Below are 18,947 nucleotides of genomic sequence, written 5' to 3' on the forward strand. Positions count from 1 at the left end.
GCAATGCTTTCAAGGAAAGCTAATTCTTTCAATTACTTGAGATTCAGAAAACAGATTTTCACACGAGATATATTTAAATACACATCCCTTAATTTTCAGTTTTATTCCTCTGGCTAGAGGTGTGTGTATGTGTGTGTGTGTGTGTGTGTGTGTGTGTGTGTGTGTATGTGTGTCTATCTCTCTGTGTCCATGTTTTATCTTCATTCTTTTGGTCTCGTGATTATTTTTCTGAGTTCTAAAGTCTTTAAAAAATATTATTCTTTAGTTTTTAACAACATACTTTTTTCTTCTAGTTATGCTTGCTTCCCCCTCTACATCAAGTTATAAAAGCTTTCCTAGTTTCTTCTTAAATTGTCCATTTTTTAATGTTCCAATAATATTTCATTGAAATTCTAACACCATAATTTGCTTAGCCATTTCCTAATATGTGGATAGTGTCCAAGTTTCCCATTTTTAGCTACTATGAAAAAAGCTGCTATAAATATTTATGCACATGCAGATCCTTTTCATTTTTTTCCCCTTTTTTTTGGCTATAGATCTAGTAGTGGTCTAGCTGGGTCAAAGTGTATGGACAGTTTATTTTTAAATCCTTTCCTTCTGTTTTAGTGGTAAAGGGTAGGCAATGGGGATTAAGTGATTTGCCCATAGTCACAGAACTAGGAAGTGTCAGAGGACAAATTTGAACCCAGGACTTTCCATCTCTAAGGCCTGACTCTCAATCCACTGAATCACCTAATTGCCCCCTGGATAATTTAAAGGTAACTTTCTGGGCATTATTCCAAATTCCTTTCCAGAATACCTGGAACAGTTCAACAATTCTATCAAAAGTGTACAAGTGCACCTCCTTTCCTATAGGCCCCCTAACCCTTAAGATTTTCCACATTTGTCATCTTTGAAAGTCTGATAGGTATAAAATACAGCTTCAGATTTCCTTTAATTTGTATCTCTTTATTAGCAGATTAGAAAATTTTAATGATTGCTAATAGCTCAGATTTCTTCCTTGGATTTAATATTTAAGTTTTTATTTCTTCAAAGATTATTTTCTAAATTAAATATTTTTTAACTTCTGTAGTTATTTTACCAAATTATCAAGGATTTCTAGTACCTACAGGAAGACTTTTTCCACCATGTGTTTGTCTTGATGTCAACCCCATCATCATCTCCCTGTCACTCACTTTAACTTTTCCATACCCACCAAAAATTCAGCACTAGGAAATTCATCGTCATGGAGCTTTAGCTCTCCCACGATTTCAGTACCCTTGGTTGCTTCTGTCCCTCGGATTGGAAGACTGTAAGGCAGAGCAAAAAACTCCCCTCAAAGCCATCCTTTAAAGAAGGCTCAGAATCTCAGCCAGTTCTTCATTTCCCACCAGCTAATTTGGTCTGAACTCCACTATCATTGTTTCCCTATCAGGTAATCTTTAGCTCTGCTTTCCTCATTTCAGCTTCCTTCTCCCATTAGATTGTAAGCTCCTTGAAGGCAGGCACTTACTTTTTCTTATTTGTACCCCCAGTGTTTAGCATAGTGCCTAGCACATAGTAGTCCCTTAATATATGTTTATTATATTGTTTTGTAGGTAGCATTGGGTCTGAAAAAAAGCCCCTAAATCATCAATGCTCTCAAGGACAACATACAAACAACTATGTACAAACAAGATACATACAGCATAAACTGATCTAATCTCAGGGAGAAGGGACTGTTTAAGGAGAACCAGAAAAGACTTCTTGCAGAAGATAGGATATTATCTGAAACTTGAAGAAGGAAGTCAGGGAAACCAGCAGGTGGAGATAAGGATTGAGAAAACTCTGAGAGAATTCTCCAGGAAAATGCCTGGAGTCAGTGAGATGGGGGCACAGGGTCCCCTGGACACCCCAAGTCTCTAGAAGAATCCCAGGTCAAGGATTACATGAGCAACTTCCCAATTTTGCACCCCTGCAGTGCTGACTGAAGAAAGCAGGCCCTAGTGCAACCAAAGAGAAGTCTGAATAAATAAACAATTCTCTGTCTCTCTTTTTAGATGTGTTTACACTATTTTTATGATAGAGATCTTAGCACAGAGGGATACCTTCTGTTTGCACCTTAAACACTTCAAGATAGGCCACTCACTGTGAACTTTAGATTACTCCACCCTAATTAGTCTAACAAAATCAGGAATGTCTACACCCATATTTAAGGATTAAGTATTTAGGAGGATGGCCTATGAAAGACATGTACTAGCAAATGACAAATCAGAAAGAACTGATAGACCTCTGGGCTGTCCTAAGTCAAGCCTAAGATATCATTGGTGCATGTGAGATGCAGGAAAGTGATGTAAAACCATCTATATATTTTGCATCACTTCCTCTCTCTAGTCTCTTTGAAGGTGGAGAGGTGGCTGGCAGCAACTTGTTGAGATTGTTGGCATCTTGGCATGGCAGCTGCTATTGTCCTGGTTTAGTGGTGAGTTTTCCTTGATACCATACTGGAGGAAGTCTAGTAACCTAGCTCAGGTGATGTGAAACTTAAAACTGCTCAGACTCTACTTCAGAAGATTTGATTAAGCTATTCCCCATTTCTAACAATGGAGGTACTTGGTCAGGAATGTACTGAGAACTTTTAAAATTACTCCAGCCTACTCAAACAATGCCTTAGGGGAAGATAAAGTTGCAAACTCCTGATTGAACAATGAAAAGTCCCTAACTCATACTTATAGTAAGGCTAGAACCTTAAGCTAGGTCTATTTTTAGATCTAATACAAAAAGGTGCTCAGTACCTATAAAGGTTAAATTAATCACGAAAAGGTCAAGCAACTTACAAAAGGCAAACTTAACAAAAGAGGTGTGAAGTACTCAGTAGATTTAATCTAACCAGAGAAGGTGAGAACAAAAGAAGAGAACTAAGAATGTGCAGCCTTGGGGAAAAGCGTCTACTATGATTGGTAGACGTAAAAATTTAGAGGAGGTGACATAAGAGAAAATTTCTTTCAAAGAAAGGGACTTATTGAGTTGGAGGGAGTTTTTGGATTGGAAGTTGGAGTTGGAGTTCAGAGTTTTAGAGCTTGCTTGAAAACGAACTTGTGGTGAGTGATAAAGACTGACTTGATCTCCCTTAGGCTCAGGCCTAGGCCATTTGCCCTAGTCCCCTTCTACTATTCTCTCTCTCTCTCTCTCTCTCTCTCTCTCTCTCTCTCTCTCTCTCTCTCTCTCTCTCTCTCTCTCTCTCTCTCTCTCTCTCTCTCTCTCCCCTTCCCTTAATTCCTTCATTTGTATTAATTAAAATCTCCATAAAACCCAGCTGACTTTCATATTTGGGAATTTTCCCATGGCGACCACTTAATTTTAGATTTTTAAATCAAGACACTAAAAACTATCTTTACAGTTTGGCTGAAACCTTTACAGTTTTGGCAATTCACAGTCTTGGCAAACCACATTTTCACAGTTACATGAGGCGTCTTCTCTGAGATCTCTCAGAGTTTAGGCTGATTTCTCTCTCTTTTACCTTCCAAACACTATCCTCTTAGAAAAAGCCTCTAATCTTCAAAGACCTAGTGGCGGAGGACTTTGAACTCACCTACACAGGCCAGGTGGGAGAAATCTCTCGTCTCCTTGATTTCTTCTCTACATATTGATTAAACCACCATAGATTTCCAAACTGACTTGGGTATTTTATTTGGGTTATCCCCTGGCAACCAAAATTCAAACTTAGATTAGGTCACAATCCTAAATTATCCTTACATCACCCACCTTTGTGATCATGATGTCATAAATGATATATATATCTGGGCTTATGCCCCCAGACTCTAAGGAACCTGACCATATCCCCCTTGTTTCTCCCCCCTCCCCTCATTTCTTTCCAAGTCATGCAGACTCTATTCTGTGAGGATATAAAAATCCTGAACTCCCTCTCTTTGAGGAGGCAGACTGACCTGCAACCACGTCCCTGGAGGCAATTTGGTCCTGCACTTGCTTCCCAGACATTAAAACTAAATAAATTTCTCCCAATATTAAAGATAATCATAGGAGCCTGTCATTTTTGAGGAAGCACCCTTCCCTACCCATGATTAATCTCAAGCTTTCCCACAACATCAGGAAATAAAGTATAGTGCTAGAGGAACTCAAGAAGACCAGTGCTATTGGACAGTGGAGTAGGTAGAGGGGACTGTAATGGTGAAAATTAATGGTTGGATAATAATTTTATGAAATTATGTGGTTGCCAATATTTATTATATCTTGAGTCAGAAATGTATTTACAAAACAGAGGAAACAATAAAGTAGAGAATTGTGAAGAGAATAGAAAAGTTATCTATCCTATCTTAATCCAGGCAGAGATTAATTAGCTCTCAACCAGGAAGGCTGTTAGTAATAATGAGGCCTCCTCCAAGATGGAAGCTAGTCTCTCCAGAAACTAGGAAAGTAGTCAGCCCTTCACTCACCCCACAAAGTAGTCCAGGAGTTAAGAGTTCCAGGCTCCAAGCCCATGAACCAAGTCGAAGTCTGATTGACCCAAACTGCAGGATTTATGGCTTTTTATGGTGATTTCTTGTCCCTTCCCCTCTTCATGGGGGGTCAATAACAGTTTCCAAATTGTCTAGCACTGCCAAGGGGAAGTGTTTGTGGGAACCAGTTTTCACCTTCTGGAGAGGTGAATACTCATCACAAGGGTTCACAGATTCCTGGATGATTGAGTTGCTGAGACTATAAACTCTGATCATAGAATTCACAAGTTTGTGACTGAGTTAAAAGGGAGAGTTCTCTAAGTAAGTGAGTTCTCTAAGTACCTTGCTAGCTTCTTACCTAGTACCAAGTAGGGTGTTCAATCTTTTGTTGATTCAACTCAAAAGTAGACAAAGGAGAGTTAATTCTGTCTTTACAATCTAAGTAGGGGTACTTACATTAGTGTTAACTCAAAATAACAAAGGGAATAAAGGATTCCCTTTCACAAGTGTAAACTCAGAGAGAACAAAGAAATCCCTTCTATAGGACTAAGGTGTAAAAACACTACAAGGATAACAAGAAACATAGTTATGAAGGACTTTAAATGCCCAACAGCTGGTTTTCTATATTATCCCAGAGGTAATAAATAGACTATCCCCGGAATTTATTAAATAGAAGATAGGAGTGACATGGAATTGAATATGTATTTAAGCACTTACACCGGACTATGCACTGTGCTAAGAACTTATCATCTCATTGAATCCTTGTAATAACCCTAGGAGTTAGGTGCTATATTATTCCCATTTTACAGTTGATGATACTGAGGCAGAGAAAGATTAAGTGAGTTGCCCAGGGCCACACATAACTATAAGTGGTCTGAGGACAAATTTGAACATATCTTTCTAACTCTAGGCCCAATACTCTCTATCATCTGAACAATCCAGCTGCCAGTCAGTGGCATGTTCGTTAGGGACTGCACTTTAGGAAGAACATTTTGAAATTTGAACAGAGAATAACCTGGAATGGGGAAGCAGGAAGACCAATCAGTTGGCTCTTGCAGTGGTATAGTTTTGAAATGATGAAAGCCTGCATCAAGGTACATTTAAAGTAGGAGAGAAGAAAGGGGACGTATAGGAAAGATGTCACTAACAAAGAATCAACAGAACTTGGCATCTGAATTAATATGGGAGGAGAGTGTGAGTAATTGAGCTTGATCCACAGCTTGCCAGCCTGGGAAACTGAGAGGTCTTAAATACGAAGAGACATCCTAATGCTGGAGCATACTCAATAGCCCTAACAGAATAGGAACCTTTTTATAGCAGAAAACCACAAAGGAGAGTATACAGATCAATGTGTGAAAATAAAATGATTGGCTAGAAATTGGGTAATGGGAAGGTAATAGAATTTGCAATGCCCCTTCTGTCCTCTCAGGGGATGAAGAGTGGCTCATTATTGAAATTCAAGTGCAAGACAGTGGCTCAGACTCTGGCCAGCAAACCAGAGAAAAAACTGGACAAGAGGTTTTTGGGGAGTGGTCCATAGTCTTCTAGGAAAGGTTGGTACATAAGGCATCAAGAATGTTAAAAGTAAAAGCAAAGGTCCTTGAGGTCTTTTCATTCTTAGTCTCAGAAGGGTAGAGAGGTTTGAATTTGACTAGGGTCAAAAAAATTTCCATGTTAGCCCCTTTTGATCAAGGCAGCATCCCATGCCATGGTAAACAGACCAATCAAGGGTATTGGAAGTCAAGGCCCAGGGGATGAGAATCTGGTGAAACATAATCTTATTAACAACCTGGAAGAAGCATTGGGAAATATGGTATTATGAGTTTGAATATGATACATAGAGCCAGAACACAGAAGAGATCAATAAGTAATCCCTGGAAGACAGGGCAGAAAAGAGACCCCAAATCACCAGAGAGCCAAGAAAAGCTTATAGCAGGTCAGAAGCATAGCATCTGGGATGTGTCTGGGCTAAAAACAACCTAAATTAAGAGGGATGGCCATAACCAAGTCACAAATCCCAAGCCATGAGTAGGGGAGATTGAGGTAAAGATGGTTACCATAAAGCCAAAAATAACTAGTGCCTTCAAGGAAAGAGATAACAGCAGAAAGGTATAGGAGCCAGTCAGATTTCGGGTGGGGGATATACATGGGATTGCAAAGGGTACAATTCTAACAAATATTCTGGAGGACAGGAGTGGGGGAAGGGGAATTGATAACCTCCTTAGGGCCATAAGGATCACCAAGGGTAGAAGGAATCAAACTTGGCCTTGGAATGGAAAGAACCTCTAAGCCAGAAATGCCAAAAGTCATATCTCCCTACCATGGAGTTATGAGTTGGCAGTGAGTTGCATCAATATCCATCTAATTATCACATTTCATCTTGAATCCCAGATGTTCTATACAGTTGTCTGGTCCCTGGAAACATCTTCCCTTAGATATCTGGAGGTACTCAGGGAGATTTTGAAGTGGTCTCCTAGTTACAAGATATGCTTCTTTGGTTCCATATTGCTTGTCGAAATTCTTGGATGTTCCAGATCAAATCTTTTATAAATAAGATCTTGATAGAATCTAGCACTACTCTTTTCAATATTACTTCTCCAACAATCAGTTAAGACCAGATCAAAATTTGTGGCCCAGATATCATCAACAGTCTAACTATGATTCTTAAATGTCACTTGCTAACTCTTTCATAATTCTGTACCTGGTATATACCAATAACAAGACTACTCCATTTTCATTTAGCAAATACTTTCATTGACTTAGTTAATAAATTAAAATGTGAAACTAAGGATCAAAAGTAAAATAAGTTTAAACATTTCAAATAGCACATAAAGTAGAAATCTGATAACTTTAAAAATTTTTGAAAGCCTTTGAAATGACATATAGAATTTTCTGATCTTGTTGCTTTCTAAAAATTTTTACTTAATTTTGCAAGTATTTAGAATTCCCAATTTTTCCATTCCAAAATTTTCTCTTTCCTTTTAGAAGTTCAATTAATGACAATCCAATCTAAAATTCAAAATTCAATTCCAATTTCCAAATCAATTCAATCAATTCCATTTTCCCCTTAGGAAGAGTAGAGACCGATAAGAATCTAATCTTCATATAAAAACACAGGGTACAGAACACTTTCATAATAAAGTCTGAGAAAGAAAATTTTAAAGAAAAAATCATTAGGTTAGGCAATCTATTATTAATTCCATTATTTTACATACATTTCTCTTTCCAGATTTTCTTGTTATCTTTGATTGGTAAAATATAGATATGCTGATGGTTTACATGAATCCATCTTATATGCTGCAATTTTGCTAAAGCTACTATTTCAGTGAATTTTTATTTAATTTTCAAAGGATATAAGAATACATTATATATATGCATATATATAAACACATACACATCTATAAAATCAACCACTAAAAAAAGCTGTAATTATGTTTCTACTCTGCCTACATTTATTCCCTTGATTTCTTATTCTTGCTTTATAGGCCCACCCATATTCTGAGCTCTCCAATAGTAGTGATGATAATGTGGGATTATGCCCTTGTTTTATTCCTGATTTTACTGGAAAAGATTCTAACTTTTCTCCATTACATATAATCTTTGCTCTTGAATGAAAATGAATGCTGTTTTCTAAAATGAGGAAATGTCCATTTTCACCTATAATTTCTGAGGTTTTTGCTAGAATTAGTGAATGTTATATTTTCTCCAGTCTTTTCAGTATCTATTGGCATAGTAATATACTTTTATTATTTATATATTAACGTGGTTTAAACATAGTTTTCCCTTATGTTGAATTGGTACTACATTTTCTGAATAAATTCTGTTTGTAGTCTTTCTAAAATGTTTTTATTGATCATTTGCTAATATTTTATTTGAATTTTTTTGTATCAAGGTTCAGTAGAAATATTGATCTATAGTTTTCTTTCTCTGCTTTGCCTTTCTATGATGTAGGTATCAACACCTAACTACCAGTATAATAGAAAAATATTGGAAGGTTATCCTTTTTTGTTATTGAAATCATTTTTTGTAGCATTGGAATTCATTGTTCTTTGAATGTTTCATGGAATTTACTTGGGAATTCATCTGGCCTAGATTATTTTTCCATTGGGAATTAATTTATGTTCACTCTACTTCTTTTTCTGATATTGAGTTACCTAATCTATTAATTCTTTCATTGATATACATTTTTTTTGTAAGAATTCACCTTTTCCTCTAAGCTACCCGGTTTTTTATTTTGTCATTTTTTAACTGAAAAAGAAACATGTATTAAGTGCTTACTATGTGCAAAGAACTGAAGATACAAATAGTAAGTTGGAAACAGTCTCTCCTCTCAAAGAGCTCTCATTCTAATAGAGGAGACAACACTTATGGGAGTTGAAAGTCAGCTAAAAGTCAAAACAGCAAATAATAATGCATTTCTTTAATACCACTTTCCTATGGTAAAATCATATGCATTTCTTTCTTGTTAAAGATGTATTACATATATTATATAATGTTTTGTTGCAGCATTTCAAAGATTTCTAGATTACCCTCATTCCATAAGAGGTCTCTTACAACAAAGTAAAACAATCAAACAATTTTAATAATACAGTTTCCTTATCTGAAAGTAACTTTTCACATTTGCAACATTCCTCCGCACCTTCACCTGTCTCAATTTTTAGAAAACGAACAAACCTATTTTCTTTGCCTCCTACCTCATTGGAGAAAAACAGGAAAAGAACAAATTGTAACATATGCACAGCAAAACAACTTAACAACTTATACAAAGTTGTATTTATCCTTAACAACTATATACAAAAAAGTTTTATTCTGTACTCTATATTCATCATCTTTCCAGCATGAATAGCATATGTCAACATCAGTTTGCTGGACTCATGAATAGTCATGTTTACAGTTCTTAGAGTTTTCAGAGTTTTGTTTTTTTAAATAATAGCTACATTTACATATTATTTACTATTTTCCCAGCAATGGACTAAGCACTTTACAAAATATTATCTCGTTTTGATCCTCACAACAACCCTAGGAGGTAGTTATCATCCTCATTTTACATATGAGGAAACTGAGGCACACAGAGGTTAAGTGACTTGTCCAAGGTCACATAGCTAGTATCTGAGGCCATATTTGAATTTAGTAATTCTTGACTCCAGGTATAGCATTCTAAAAACTATACAACCAGCTGAAGAAATAAATATCAGGCAGCCTGTGCATTCCATGGGTTTCCTAACAGTTTAAGAGGAAGCGAGACCCCCCACAACCTCTTTTGGGGTTAACTTCTAGGAGAACATGGACAGATTTGTATCAGATGGGCAGGTCCTCCAGCTCAACATCCAGCATCCTTTTAGCTGCATGATATTGTCTCCTGTTTGAACTTCCTTTTACTTTTTATCAGTTTCCTTATTCTGCTTATTTTGCCCTGCTCAGTTCATCTTCCTGTGTTTCTCTGAATTCTCCCAAATGATCTTTTCTTTGGATAGAATGATATTCCATTACATTCTTGGAGCTCAATTTGTTCAGCCAACTCCCACATTTTCTTCTTGAAGAGAGAACTCACAAAATACAGATATGAAGCTCATGAATAATTTATTAGCCTATGGCTCCGTTAATTGCTTAAACTTAATTGTCTTTAGTCATTTTCTACCATCTTCTCTCCTGTGTCCACTTTCTCAAAGAAATCCCTGAATACAAGGTTGACTTTCCTAGTGGTCTATCTGTTTTTCCTCCTCTTCAACACTACAAGGTGGCATAACCCAGGAAAGAATGGGTTTCGGTTTTTTGGTCTTTGTGTGACCCCCAAATCCAACTTCTCCAAGACTTTTGTGTAAATAGAGACTGTGAGCCATCCTTCCACTTAAATGTGGCCTCTTTGTGTCATTTGGCTTCATTTAGAGTGAGACTATCAAGAACCTGGTGGGACGGGCTCAGTTCCTACAGGAAATTCACTGGTCAATTGAACAGAGATATTTCATTAGGAATGCTGAGAAATAATTCATTGACTCCTGGCTCTAGAGATGAAAGGGGCTTTAGAGGTCATCTATTACAACCCCTTCCTTTTAATGATTGAAGAAACAGAGCCCTATCCAGTTAAAGACTGACTCAAGATCAGATAGCTATTAAATGACAGAACAGAGATAGGATTTGAACCCAAGACCTCTAACTTAAAAGTCTGCATTCTTTCCATTGCTCTATGCTGATCCTTAGCATGCTTCATCTTTTATTGTGGAAGTGGAAAAAAGTCATGCAAGGTCATCAAATTTATCACTGATAGGCTATCCCTCAGATAATTGGAGCTGCTCAATTCTTTATGGCTTGGTTGATTCTTAGATACTGGATGTAGTCTTGAATAGTGCTTAATCTATTTACATAGACACAGCAGGGTGTAAGAGTACTGGTTAGAGAGCTAGCCTGCTCTAAACTAGGAAGATCTGGATTCAAATTCCACCTCTGACACATATTGGTAGTGTGATCCCAGGCAAGTCACTTACCCCAAGTGTTCCTAGGCAACCCTCTGATACTTTTAAGTTGCCAAGAAGGTTAGGACCTGCATTGGCTGAGAGAATTTCCTCATCTGGGAGGTTTAGGGACTTATTGATAAGTATTTAACAACAAGCTTTCCAGGAAAAAAAAAGGTCTTTTTATGTATGAAATACTTTAAAAATTAATCTGCATTATTAACATTTTTGACATCAGTAAGTCAATTAAGAAAACAATAAATCAAACCCCAATGATAACTTTTGTTGAAATCTGGTGTATAAATGCCAATACTAAAAATTTAAAAATTGGCTCTTCAGCTGGCTCCAGTACATTCCTAGAGAGTTCCCTATATTGAAGAAATCACAGATCCAGGCCCTGTCCTCATACTTCTAGCCTTTCTAGTTCAGTAGAACCTTCTTGGATTTGAGCTCTTCAATGCTTTTAAGTATTATTGATATTGTATAAATTATTCTCCTGATTCTGCTCATTTTATTCTTAGTTTTTTTAAGTCTCCATAATTATTCATTTTTATAAATTGTTCTTCTGATTCTATTTATTTCAGTCTGCATCAGTTCATCTTAAGATGTTTTAAAATAATTTATTTCCTCATTTCTAACAGCAAAATAGCATTCTGTCACATTCATGTCACATTATTTATTCAGTTGTTCCTCAATGGATGATCATTCCCTTAATTCCCAGTTTTCCCACCATTAAAAAACAACAACAACTATAATTTGGGGGGCTTTCTTTCTTTGACCTCTTTATTAGCATTTCTTGGTCAAAGGGCATACACAGTTTATTAAATTTTATGTATAATTCCAAATGCTTTCTGGTACAAAAATGGTTGTACCTTTTCATGGGTCCACAAACAGGAAATCATTGCCCCTGTTTTCCCACAGCTCCTCCAACAACTATCATTTTCCTTTCCATACTTGCAACTCTGATGGAAGTGAGGGAGAATCTCAGAATTGCTTTAATTTGCATTTCTCTAGTGATTTGGAGTATGTTTTCATATGGTTATAAATAGTTTGGGTTTCTTCCCTTGAGAACTGCCTGTTCAAATCCCTGAACCATTTATCAGCTGGAGAATTGCTTTTATTCTTGTAAGTTTTAGTTATTACTTCAGAGATCTTGGGAATGAATCTTTTATCATAGAAATGTGCTACCAAGATTTAACCTTGTTTGGTCATCAGTAATCCTTCTATCCATAGATCTCATAGATAAATTTTTCCATGTTCCTCTAATTTGTTTATAATATGACCTTTTTATAGCTAGGTCATATATTCATTTGCTTATCTAACTATGAAGTGTGATTATCTAATTTCTTCCATAATTCTTTTCTAACTTTCCCAGATGTTTTGGTTAAACTCTTAAGTTCTTATCTCAGTAATTTTGTGTTTACCAAATACTAGAGAACTGGATGCATTTGTTTTTGTGCAATGTGAACCTAATTTGTTTAATTAATTGAGTCTCTATTGTTATTCTCTAAGAAAAAGAAAAAAGGAAGTGACTAGGATATAGCCAATGTAGGAATTTGTTTTGCTTGACTATGCATATTTGTTAGTATTTTTCTTTTCTTTTTCATTTAAATTTGATGATGTAAAAGGAACAGAAAATAAATGCTAGTAAATGTTTTAAAGAGAGCAATTAAAATATGCAATATTAAAGTTTTTATTTCTATGACAGTTTCCAAAAATTCTCAAGATACTTAAATTCTTTCTCCTTTACTCACACTTCAGGCCAGTTCCTACTTTTTTCCGTCTGAGTACAAAAAGAAGATTCTATATAAACTGGTTATCTCTATACTTATCTATTGCTTGTCATATTTTCTGAAATCACTTCTCTCATCATTTCTTACATCAAATACTTCATTCTATAAATATAACAAAATTGGTTCAGTCATTCCCAAATGATCTAAGAAGCTATCTCAAGCACCCCATTAGATTCTTTGTTTTTCTTTTAACTTACCTAACTCCCCTTTATTTTTCCCATAAGGATTAGAAAATATAAATTTGTGACTATACTCTTTTCAATATACCCACATATTATCCTCCTCCAGTTTTCCCTTTATCTCCTAATTCCTTATTTGACCCTCATGTAGTTCAACACCAAATTCATGTGTGTTCAATCATTCTTTACCCATTTCAGCTAATGCTCATTTGATGACTACTCCCCCACCCCATCTTTCATGTTTCATACTCTTCTTACATATACCCATATATGAGAAATAGCAATATCTAAACCTACCTCTGTGTGGTTAGTGTGTAAAAAGAAGTGTGCCCTAGTATATAATTCCTTTTATCTTTCTCTTTTCCCTCTTCAGACCTTCAAAGTAGAACTCATACAATCCTAGGTCTTCTTTTTCTCTTATTTCACCCTGTCAATTCCTGTAGATTATATTATGGTTCTGAAAGGACACTTTCCCCTTTCTAGTCAACTATTAGCATAACATAACCATATCCACCCTTCAAAATTGCTTAGTGAAATTCACCTTGCTTGGATTTCCTTTACTGTTTTGTTTGTATTTTGAAATTCTCACTGAGATCTGACCTCTTCAGAATTGCTTAACTATTCTCTCTGCTTAACACACACCCCTCCCCCATATGATACTCAGTTTTGCAGTGTCAGTTTTTCATGTAAGATTTCTTTTGTCTTGTAGAAGATTGTATTCCAAAATCTCTGATTTTTATTAGAAGTTGACAAGTCTATATGATACTGGCTATAATTCCTTTGTACTTGAACTGCTTATTTCTAGGCACATGCAATATGGGGGAGCTTTTTGGGGGTTTCTTTCAGGAAATAATTATTTTATCCTTCCTTACTTTCTGATTTTAGGTTTGGTGAAATGCCATTTATAATTTCCTGCAACACAGTGTTGTAAAGGGCTTTTGTGTTGTTTTAAAATTTGACTTTCAAGGAGTCCACTGACTCAAACTGCCTGCCTCATTGACCTCTCCCAGGTATTCTTTTTGATATCAGTTTACATTCTCTTTGACTTTTTAAACCTTTTTATTTTGTTCTATTACTTTTTGCTGCCTCGAAGGTTTGATTTCTATATGTATTACTGTAGTTTTCAGTTTCTTAACTAGGTATGCTTTACTCCATTCTCTTCTCAGCTCTTTCCACTATTCCTGCTTTTGCCTTTCTTTCCTTTAGTCTGTTATTGTTGAGTAGTTCAAGTACCACTGAATCCCGTGCTACCTTGCATTCTCACCATTGTACACGGAGAATACCTGGTAGTTCTAACCTTAGTTTTGCATACCTCCCCCTCAGTCCCTGGTAGTTCTAACCTTAGTTTTGCATACCTCCCCCTCAGTCCCAAATGCTCCCAACACTCCTCACCTGCCAAAGAACACTGAAGTCATGAAAAAGTGCGTTTGGATTCACTACAAATTGATGCAGTCTAGCCATTACTGCTCTAAATTGGTGTACGGCAATACTTTTTATTCTTCCTGACAGGCCTTCCATTACACGATCTGTAGACGATTTTCCAAATATTCTCTGGCTTCCAACTTCCTCTTCTGTTTCAGTTTAGATTTATCTAATTAAAAAGAAAAATGCGGATGGTTGGAGGGCTTCCATACTTTCCCCCCTTTCCTTCACAGCAGGGAATGACAGCTTCCGAAAATGCACCCCCACCCGGTTCTAAAGGACTAACCTCACAACCTACACTTGAAGTTTCTTTATTCATCTGTAATTCTGGCTGTAGGAAAAGATAACACCAATTATTGTTGGTCTTATCCTCCTAGGAATGTCTCTGAAAGACTTGAATTTATCATTTATTACACCACTTAAAAACAAATTCAAATAGAGTAACTTTAAAGCTACAGAATACCAAAAATTGTAAGCTACTTGAAAAGTTAACTTAACTAAAAGCTGAAGTACGTCACAAAGTGCTCAAACATTGCTCCAAAATTGGGAAACTGGACAGGCAGTATTTTTCCCTGTTGACGTGAGAACTTGGCCGGGGCTGAGGCCGGGAGGAGACTGGGGGGAGGTGGGGCGAGGGACGGAAGATGTTTCCCAAGTTTTGAGGCTGCGCGCTGTGGCAGCGAGCGGGGTGGGAAGGGAAGGGACGCGACGGGAGGGCGAGGGAGGAGCCTAGGATGGAAGCGAGGCAAAGGAGAAAAAGTTCAAAGAGGAAGGGAAGGTTTTCAAGAGTTTTAGCTGCGCAAGCGGGTGCCGGCTGACCCCGGGCTTCGGGGAAAGAAACGACCAGAAGCCGGCACTTCCGGCAGGCAAGAGCGCAGCAAGCACAAGGGGAGAGGAGGCGAGGGTGGACAAACAGGTTATGTTATCTTATGTAGGCAGGCAGGCTGGTAGGTAGGTAGGTAGGCGTCGGGGCTCCCGAGCACTCGGGTGCGTGAGACAGCTCGTTTTGTCTTGAGGGCAGTGGGTGGCTCTGAAAAGAGCCTTTGTTTCGGGGCGGGGGGCGGACTCCCGAGGCAGCCGCTTACTTGGAGCTGGTGTACTTGGTGACGGCCTTGGTGCCCTCCGACACGGCGTGCTTGGCCAGCTCTCCGGGCAGCAGCAGGCGCACGGCCGTCTGGATCTCCCGGGAAGTGATGGTCGAGCGCTTGTTGTAGTGCGCCAGGCGGGAAGCCTCGCCGGCGATGCGCTCGAAGATGTCGTTGACGAAGGAGTTCATGATGCCCATGGCCTTGGAGGAGATGCCGGTGTCAGGGTGGACCTGCTTCAGCACTTTGTAGACGTAGATGGAGTAGCTCTCCTTGCGGCTGCGCTTGCGCTTCTTGCCATCTTTCTTCTGGGCCTTGGTCACGGCTTTCTTGGAGCCCTTTTTGGGGGCGGGAGCAGACTTGGCCGGCTCGGGCATGGCGAAAGCAGGAAAGGGGCTGAAAACAGAGGAAGCAACGAGTTCGGGAACGAACGACGTGAAGCGGCTGAGCCGGGCCCCGCTACTTATAGTGCTCATATGCAAATGAAGGCTCGGGAGACACCGTCCTCTCATTGGCGGCTTCTCGGGGGTGTCGTCATAGGCGGAGAGGACGGCCATGTAAATAACGGAATCGGAGGCGAGCCTCCCTAGTGGCCAGTCGGACAAAGACGGCGCGTCAGCCAATCGGACGGGGCCGTTCCACACTGCTGGCGCAAGGTATAAAAGGCCCCAGAGCGGCGGGGCTGGCTAGCAGTGTAGTTTCTCAGTTGTCGACTGACGCAGCTGTGTTGTGTTCGCATCCGTCATCATGTCTGGCCGCGGAAAGCAGGGAGGCAAAGCTCGCGCCAAGGCAAAGTCGCGCTCTTCCCGGGCCGGTCTGCAGTTTCCCGTGGGCCGTGTGCACCGCTTGCTCCGCAAGGGCAACTACGCCGAGCGGGTCGGCGCCGGCGCCCCGGTTTACATGGCGGCCGTGCTGGAGTACCTGACGGCTGAGATCCTGGAGCTGGCGGGCAACGCGGCCAGGGACAACAAGAAGACGCGTATCATCCCCCGTCACCTCCAGCTGGCCATCCGCAACGACGAGGAGCTCAACAAGCTGCTGGGCAAGGTGACCATCGCCCAGGGCGGCGTGCTGCCCAACATCCAAGCCGTCCTGTTGCCCAAGAAGACCGAGAGTCACCACAAGACCAAGGGCAAGTAAACGGACTCGGAGCTCCCGGGGCCCGAAAGGCTCTTACCCGAAACCAACGGCTCTTTTCAGAGCCACCCACCCTGTCAAAGAAAAGGTGCTGTTTCCGAACGCCACTGCCAAGGCAGTCACGCTGTTTGTCACCCGCCTCCTTTAACCCCAAACGCTTCCCTGGTCCCAACGCCAGCTGAAACCGAACGAGAGGCTTTTAAAAAAAAAGGCCCCTTCTTGTACTCGCAAACGAGGACGGGCGGGCGGCTGGCAACCTGCGCTTCGCCCTTGCCTCGCCCTTCCTCACCGGCGTCCAGCGCGCTGCCGCTTGGGACTTTTAGTTCCTCTTGGCCACTGGAGAGGTGGCAAAAAGTTTCTCTAGCACACAAAACAGTTTGTGGGGATTCCGGCGGCTAGCTCCGGACTCTGGCCCGGCGGGCTGGGACCCCCAAACTTCGGAGTTTCAATAAAGTATCGTTGACCTAAGCACTCGCCTCACAAGTCGGGAGTCGAGCCTCCCGGCCAATCGGCCGCTCGGGCGGTCTTTTCATATGCTGTCCAGAGTCCCAGAACACAATGGAATCTTGCGGGCACGGGAGGGAGGGTTCCCGGAAGCACTCACTTCACTGTACTGCACTGCACTGCCCAACTTGGGGGCCCTGTTCTTACTAGGAAGCGAAGGTTGAAATGAAAAGGGCTTCTTTCTTCCCTTCACCCAGACCAGTCTAGTGCTTTGGATCGGGTGGCCGGTGGGCGATCGGCTTTGAAGAGCCGCGGGAGGGCCTTGGCGCCGAGAGGGGGCAAGATTTGTGGCCCGCAACACCAAAGGCCGGGGAACTAGTAAACGAGAGAGGTTGCGGGGGGGGGGGGAGGGAAGAGAGGAATGGGACGGGGGGGGGGGGCAGAATGGGGGACGACATCGTGTCACGGAACCGAACATTAATTTAAGGGTTCTTTTAGCGCCAGAAGAGAGAGGAAGGGGGCGACGGAGCGAGGAAGAAACGGAGAGAATGCCGGGACCGGCTGCACAACTTTGCACAACAGGGAAATGGACAGAGAATCCAGCCTTGGGGAGACATTGATGAAGTGCAAAGGACACAGGCGTGCGCCAGGGATTTCCCGGGTGGGTGGGACCAGAGTGGGAGGAGGGAGGACCCGGGTGGAGGGAAAGGGGAGCTAGAAGAGGGAAGGAGGGGTGAGCGGCGGGGCGGGCGAGAGGTCGCAAACCGGAAAGCGCATCGAACGTCCAATGGAAAGCAAATGTTGTGGAGTCTGCGCTGCGACCAATCGCGGCGCAGCGCGGGAGTTTCAAACTCCCTGAGCCCAATCAGGGTGCTGCTGCGTCTATAAAGGCAACCGGCGCGCGTCCCCTTCTCAGTCGTCTCTCGGCACAGGAGAAGCTCTCCACTTGCTCTCTTACCATGGCCCGTACCAAGCAGACCGCCCGTAAGTCCACCGGTGGCAAGGCTCCCCGCAAGCAGCTGGCCACCAAGGCCGCCCGCAAGAGCGCGCCGGCCACCGGCGGCGTAAAGAAGCCTCACCGCTACCGGCCCGGCACCGTGGCCCTGCGGGAAATCCGTCGCTACCAGAAGTCGACGGAGCTGCTGATCCGCAAGCTGCCCTTCCAGCGACTGGTGCGAGAAATCGCCCAGGACTTCAAGACCGACCTTCGCTTCCAGAGCTCTGCCGTCATGGCTCTGCAGGAGGCCAGCGAGGCGTACCTGGTGGGGCTGTTTGAGGACACGAACTTGTGTGCCATTCACGCCAAGAGAGTGACCATCATGCCCAAGGATATTCAGCTGGCCCGCCGCATCCGCGGTGAGAGGGCGTAAGGCGCTGCTTTTCCTTTGCGGAAAGCCCACACCCCAAAGGCTCTTTTCAGAGCCACCCATCTTCTCACGAGAGTAGCTGTGACCGCGTTACACTGACTCCCGGCCCGACTTTGCCCCTTGTCCCGCGTCCCTCTTCTGTCGTTCTGCTCGTCCTCAATGTGCGCAGGGACGTAAAGGCGTAGTTAAGGGACAAAGCCTTAACCTCTTCCCCCCCCCCCTCCCAAATCGCTCCCAATTGGTTCTATTTCGTCTCCTTGTCCCCTGCAGCGCGGGCAGCCCGCTCTTTCCTAAATAGATATTCTATATTGTGCGTGTATGCCCAAGAGAGCGTCTCCTAGTCATGAAAGGCAGTTTGACCAGATGCTTGTGACTGCCTTCCTTTCTAAATCCTCACCTATCTTGCCTTTTTGTCATGCCAAGTCTTAGTCCGCTCTGCCCTGAAGCTATATTATATATTAATGTTGGTATGCCCAAGAAAGCAGTTTGACCAGACGCTTGTGACATAGATGTGTAGTATCTTCCCCGCCTTTTCTACCCCTCCCCCCAAATTTAGAGAATAAAATGGTGGGGCCTAAATCCTCACCCCTCTTGCCTTTTTGTCATAAAAAACGCAGGCCAAGTCTCTTGCATCCTTTGGTCATAATATATATATA

At 41.3% G+C, this 18,947-nt stretch overlaps 3 protein-coding genes across 4 annotated transcripts; 2 read left to right on the forward strand and 1 right to left on the reverse strand.

Annotated features, from left to right (window-relative positions):
- Positions 1 to 14,309: 14,309 nt before the first annotated feature.
- Positions 14,310 to 15,900, reverse strand: LOC100013748 (histone H2B type 2-E-like). 2 transcript variants are annotated; one of them, XR_463384.3, is made up of 2 exons: positions 14,545 to 15,900; positions 14,310 to 14,427 (listed from the first exon to the last, which is right to left on the reverse strand). XR_463384.3 is itself a non-coding variant. In XM_001364944.4 (2 exons), exons 1-2 carry the CDS (start codon positions 15,898 to 15,900, stop codon positions 14,424 to 14,426), a joined length of 561 nt encoding a protein of 186 aa, XP_001364981.2. In that variant the 3' UTR covers positions 14,310 to 14,423. The 2 variants fall into 2 exon arrangements, 1 of the variants encoding a protein (XP_001364981.2); XM_001364944.4 differs by having other exon boundaries at positions 15,344 to 15,900.
- Positions 15,901 to 15,935: 35 nt separating this feature from the next.
- LOC100617936 (histone H2A type 2-A) lies at positions 15,936 to 16,948 on the forward strand. Its single transcript, XM_003340496.4, has one exon. It carries the CDS (start codon positions 16,091 to 16,093, stop codon positions 16,481 to 16,483), a length of 393 nt encoding a protein of 130 aa, XP_003340544.1. The 5' UTR covers positions 15,936 to 16,090; the 3' UTR covers positions 16,484 to 16,948.
- Positions 16,949 to 17,729: 781 nt separating this feature from the next.
- LOC100013629 (histone H3) lies at positions 17,730 to 18,723 on the forward strand. The gene has a single exon (XM_056819323.1). The coding sequence runs from the start codon at positions 17,884 to 17,886 to the stop codon at positions 18,292 to 18,294; it is 411 nt and encodes a 136-aa protein (XP_056675301.1). The 5' UTR covers positions 17,730 to 17,883; the 3' UTR covers positions 18,295 to 18,723.
- The last annotated feature ends 224 nt before the right edge of the window (positions 18,724 to 18,947 follow it).

Source organism: Monodelphis domestica, chromosome 2 (genome assembly GCF_027887165.1).
Source record: "Monodelphis domestica isolate mMonDom1 chromosome 2, mMonDom1.pri, whole genome shotgun sequence".
Classification (NCBI taxonomy): Eukaryota; Metazoa; Chordata; class Mammalia; order Didelphimorphia; family Didelphidae; genus Monodelphis; species Monodelphis domestica.

Excerpts from the sequence above, each read along its gene's own strand:
- LOC100013629 (XM_056819323.1), top strand. The coding sequence starts at position 17,884 with ATGGCCCGTACCAAGCAGACCGCCCGTAAGTCCACCGGTGGCAAGGCT.
- LOC100617936 (XM_003340496.4), top strand. The coding sequence starts at position 16,091 with ATGTCTGGCCGCGGAAAGCAGGGAGGCAAAGCTCGCGCCAAGGCAAAG.
- LOC100013748 (XM_001364944.4), bottom strand. The coding sequence starts at position 15,900 with ATGGCCGTCCTCTCCGCCTATGACGACACCCCCGAGAAGCCGCCAATG.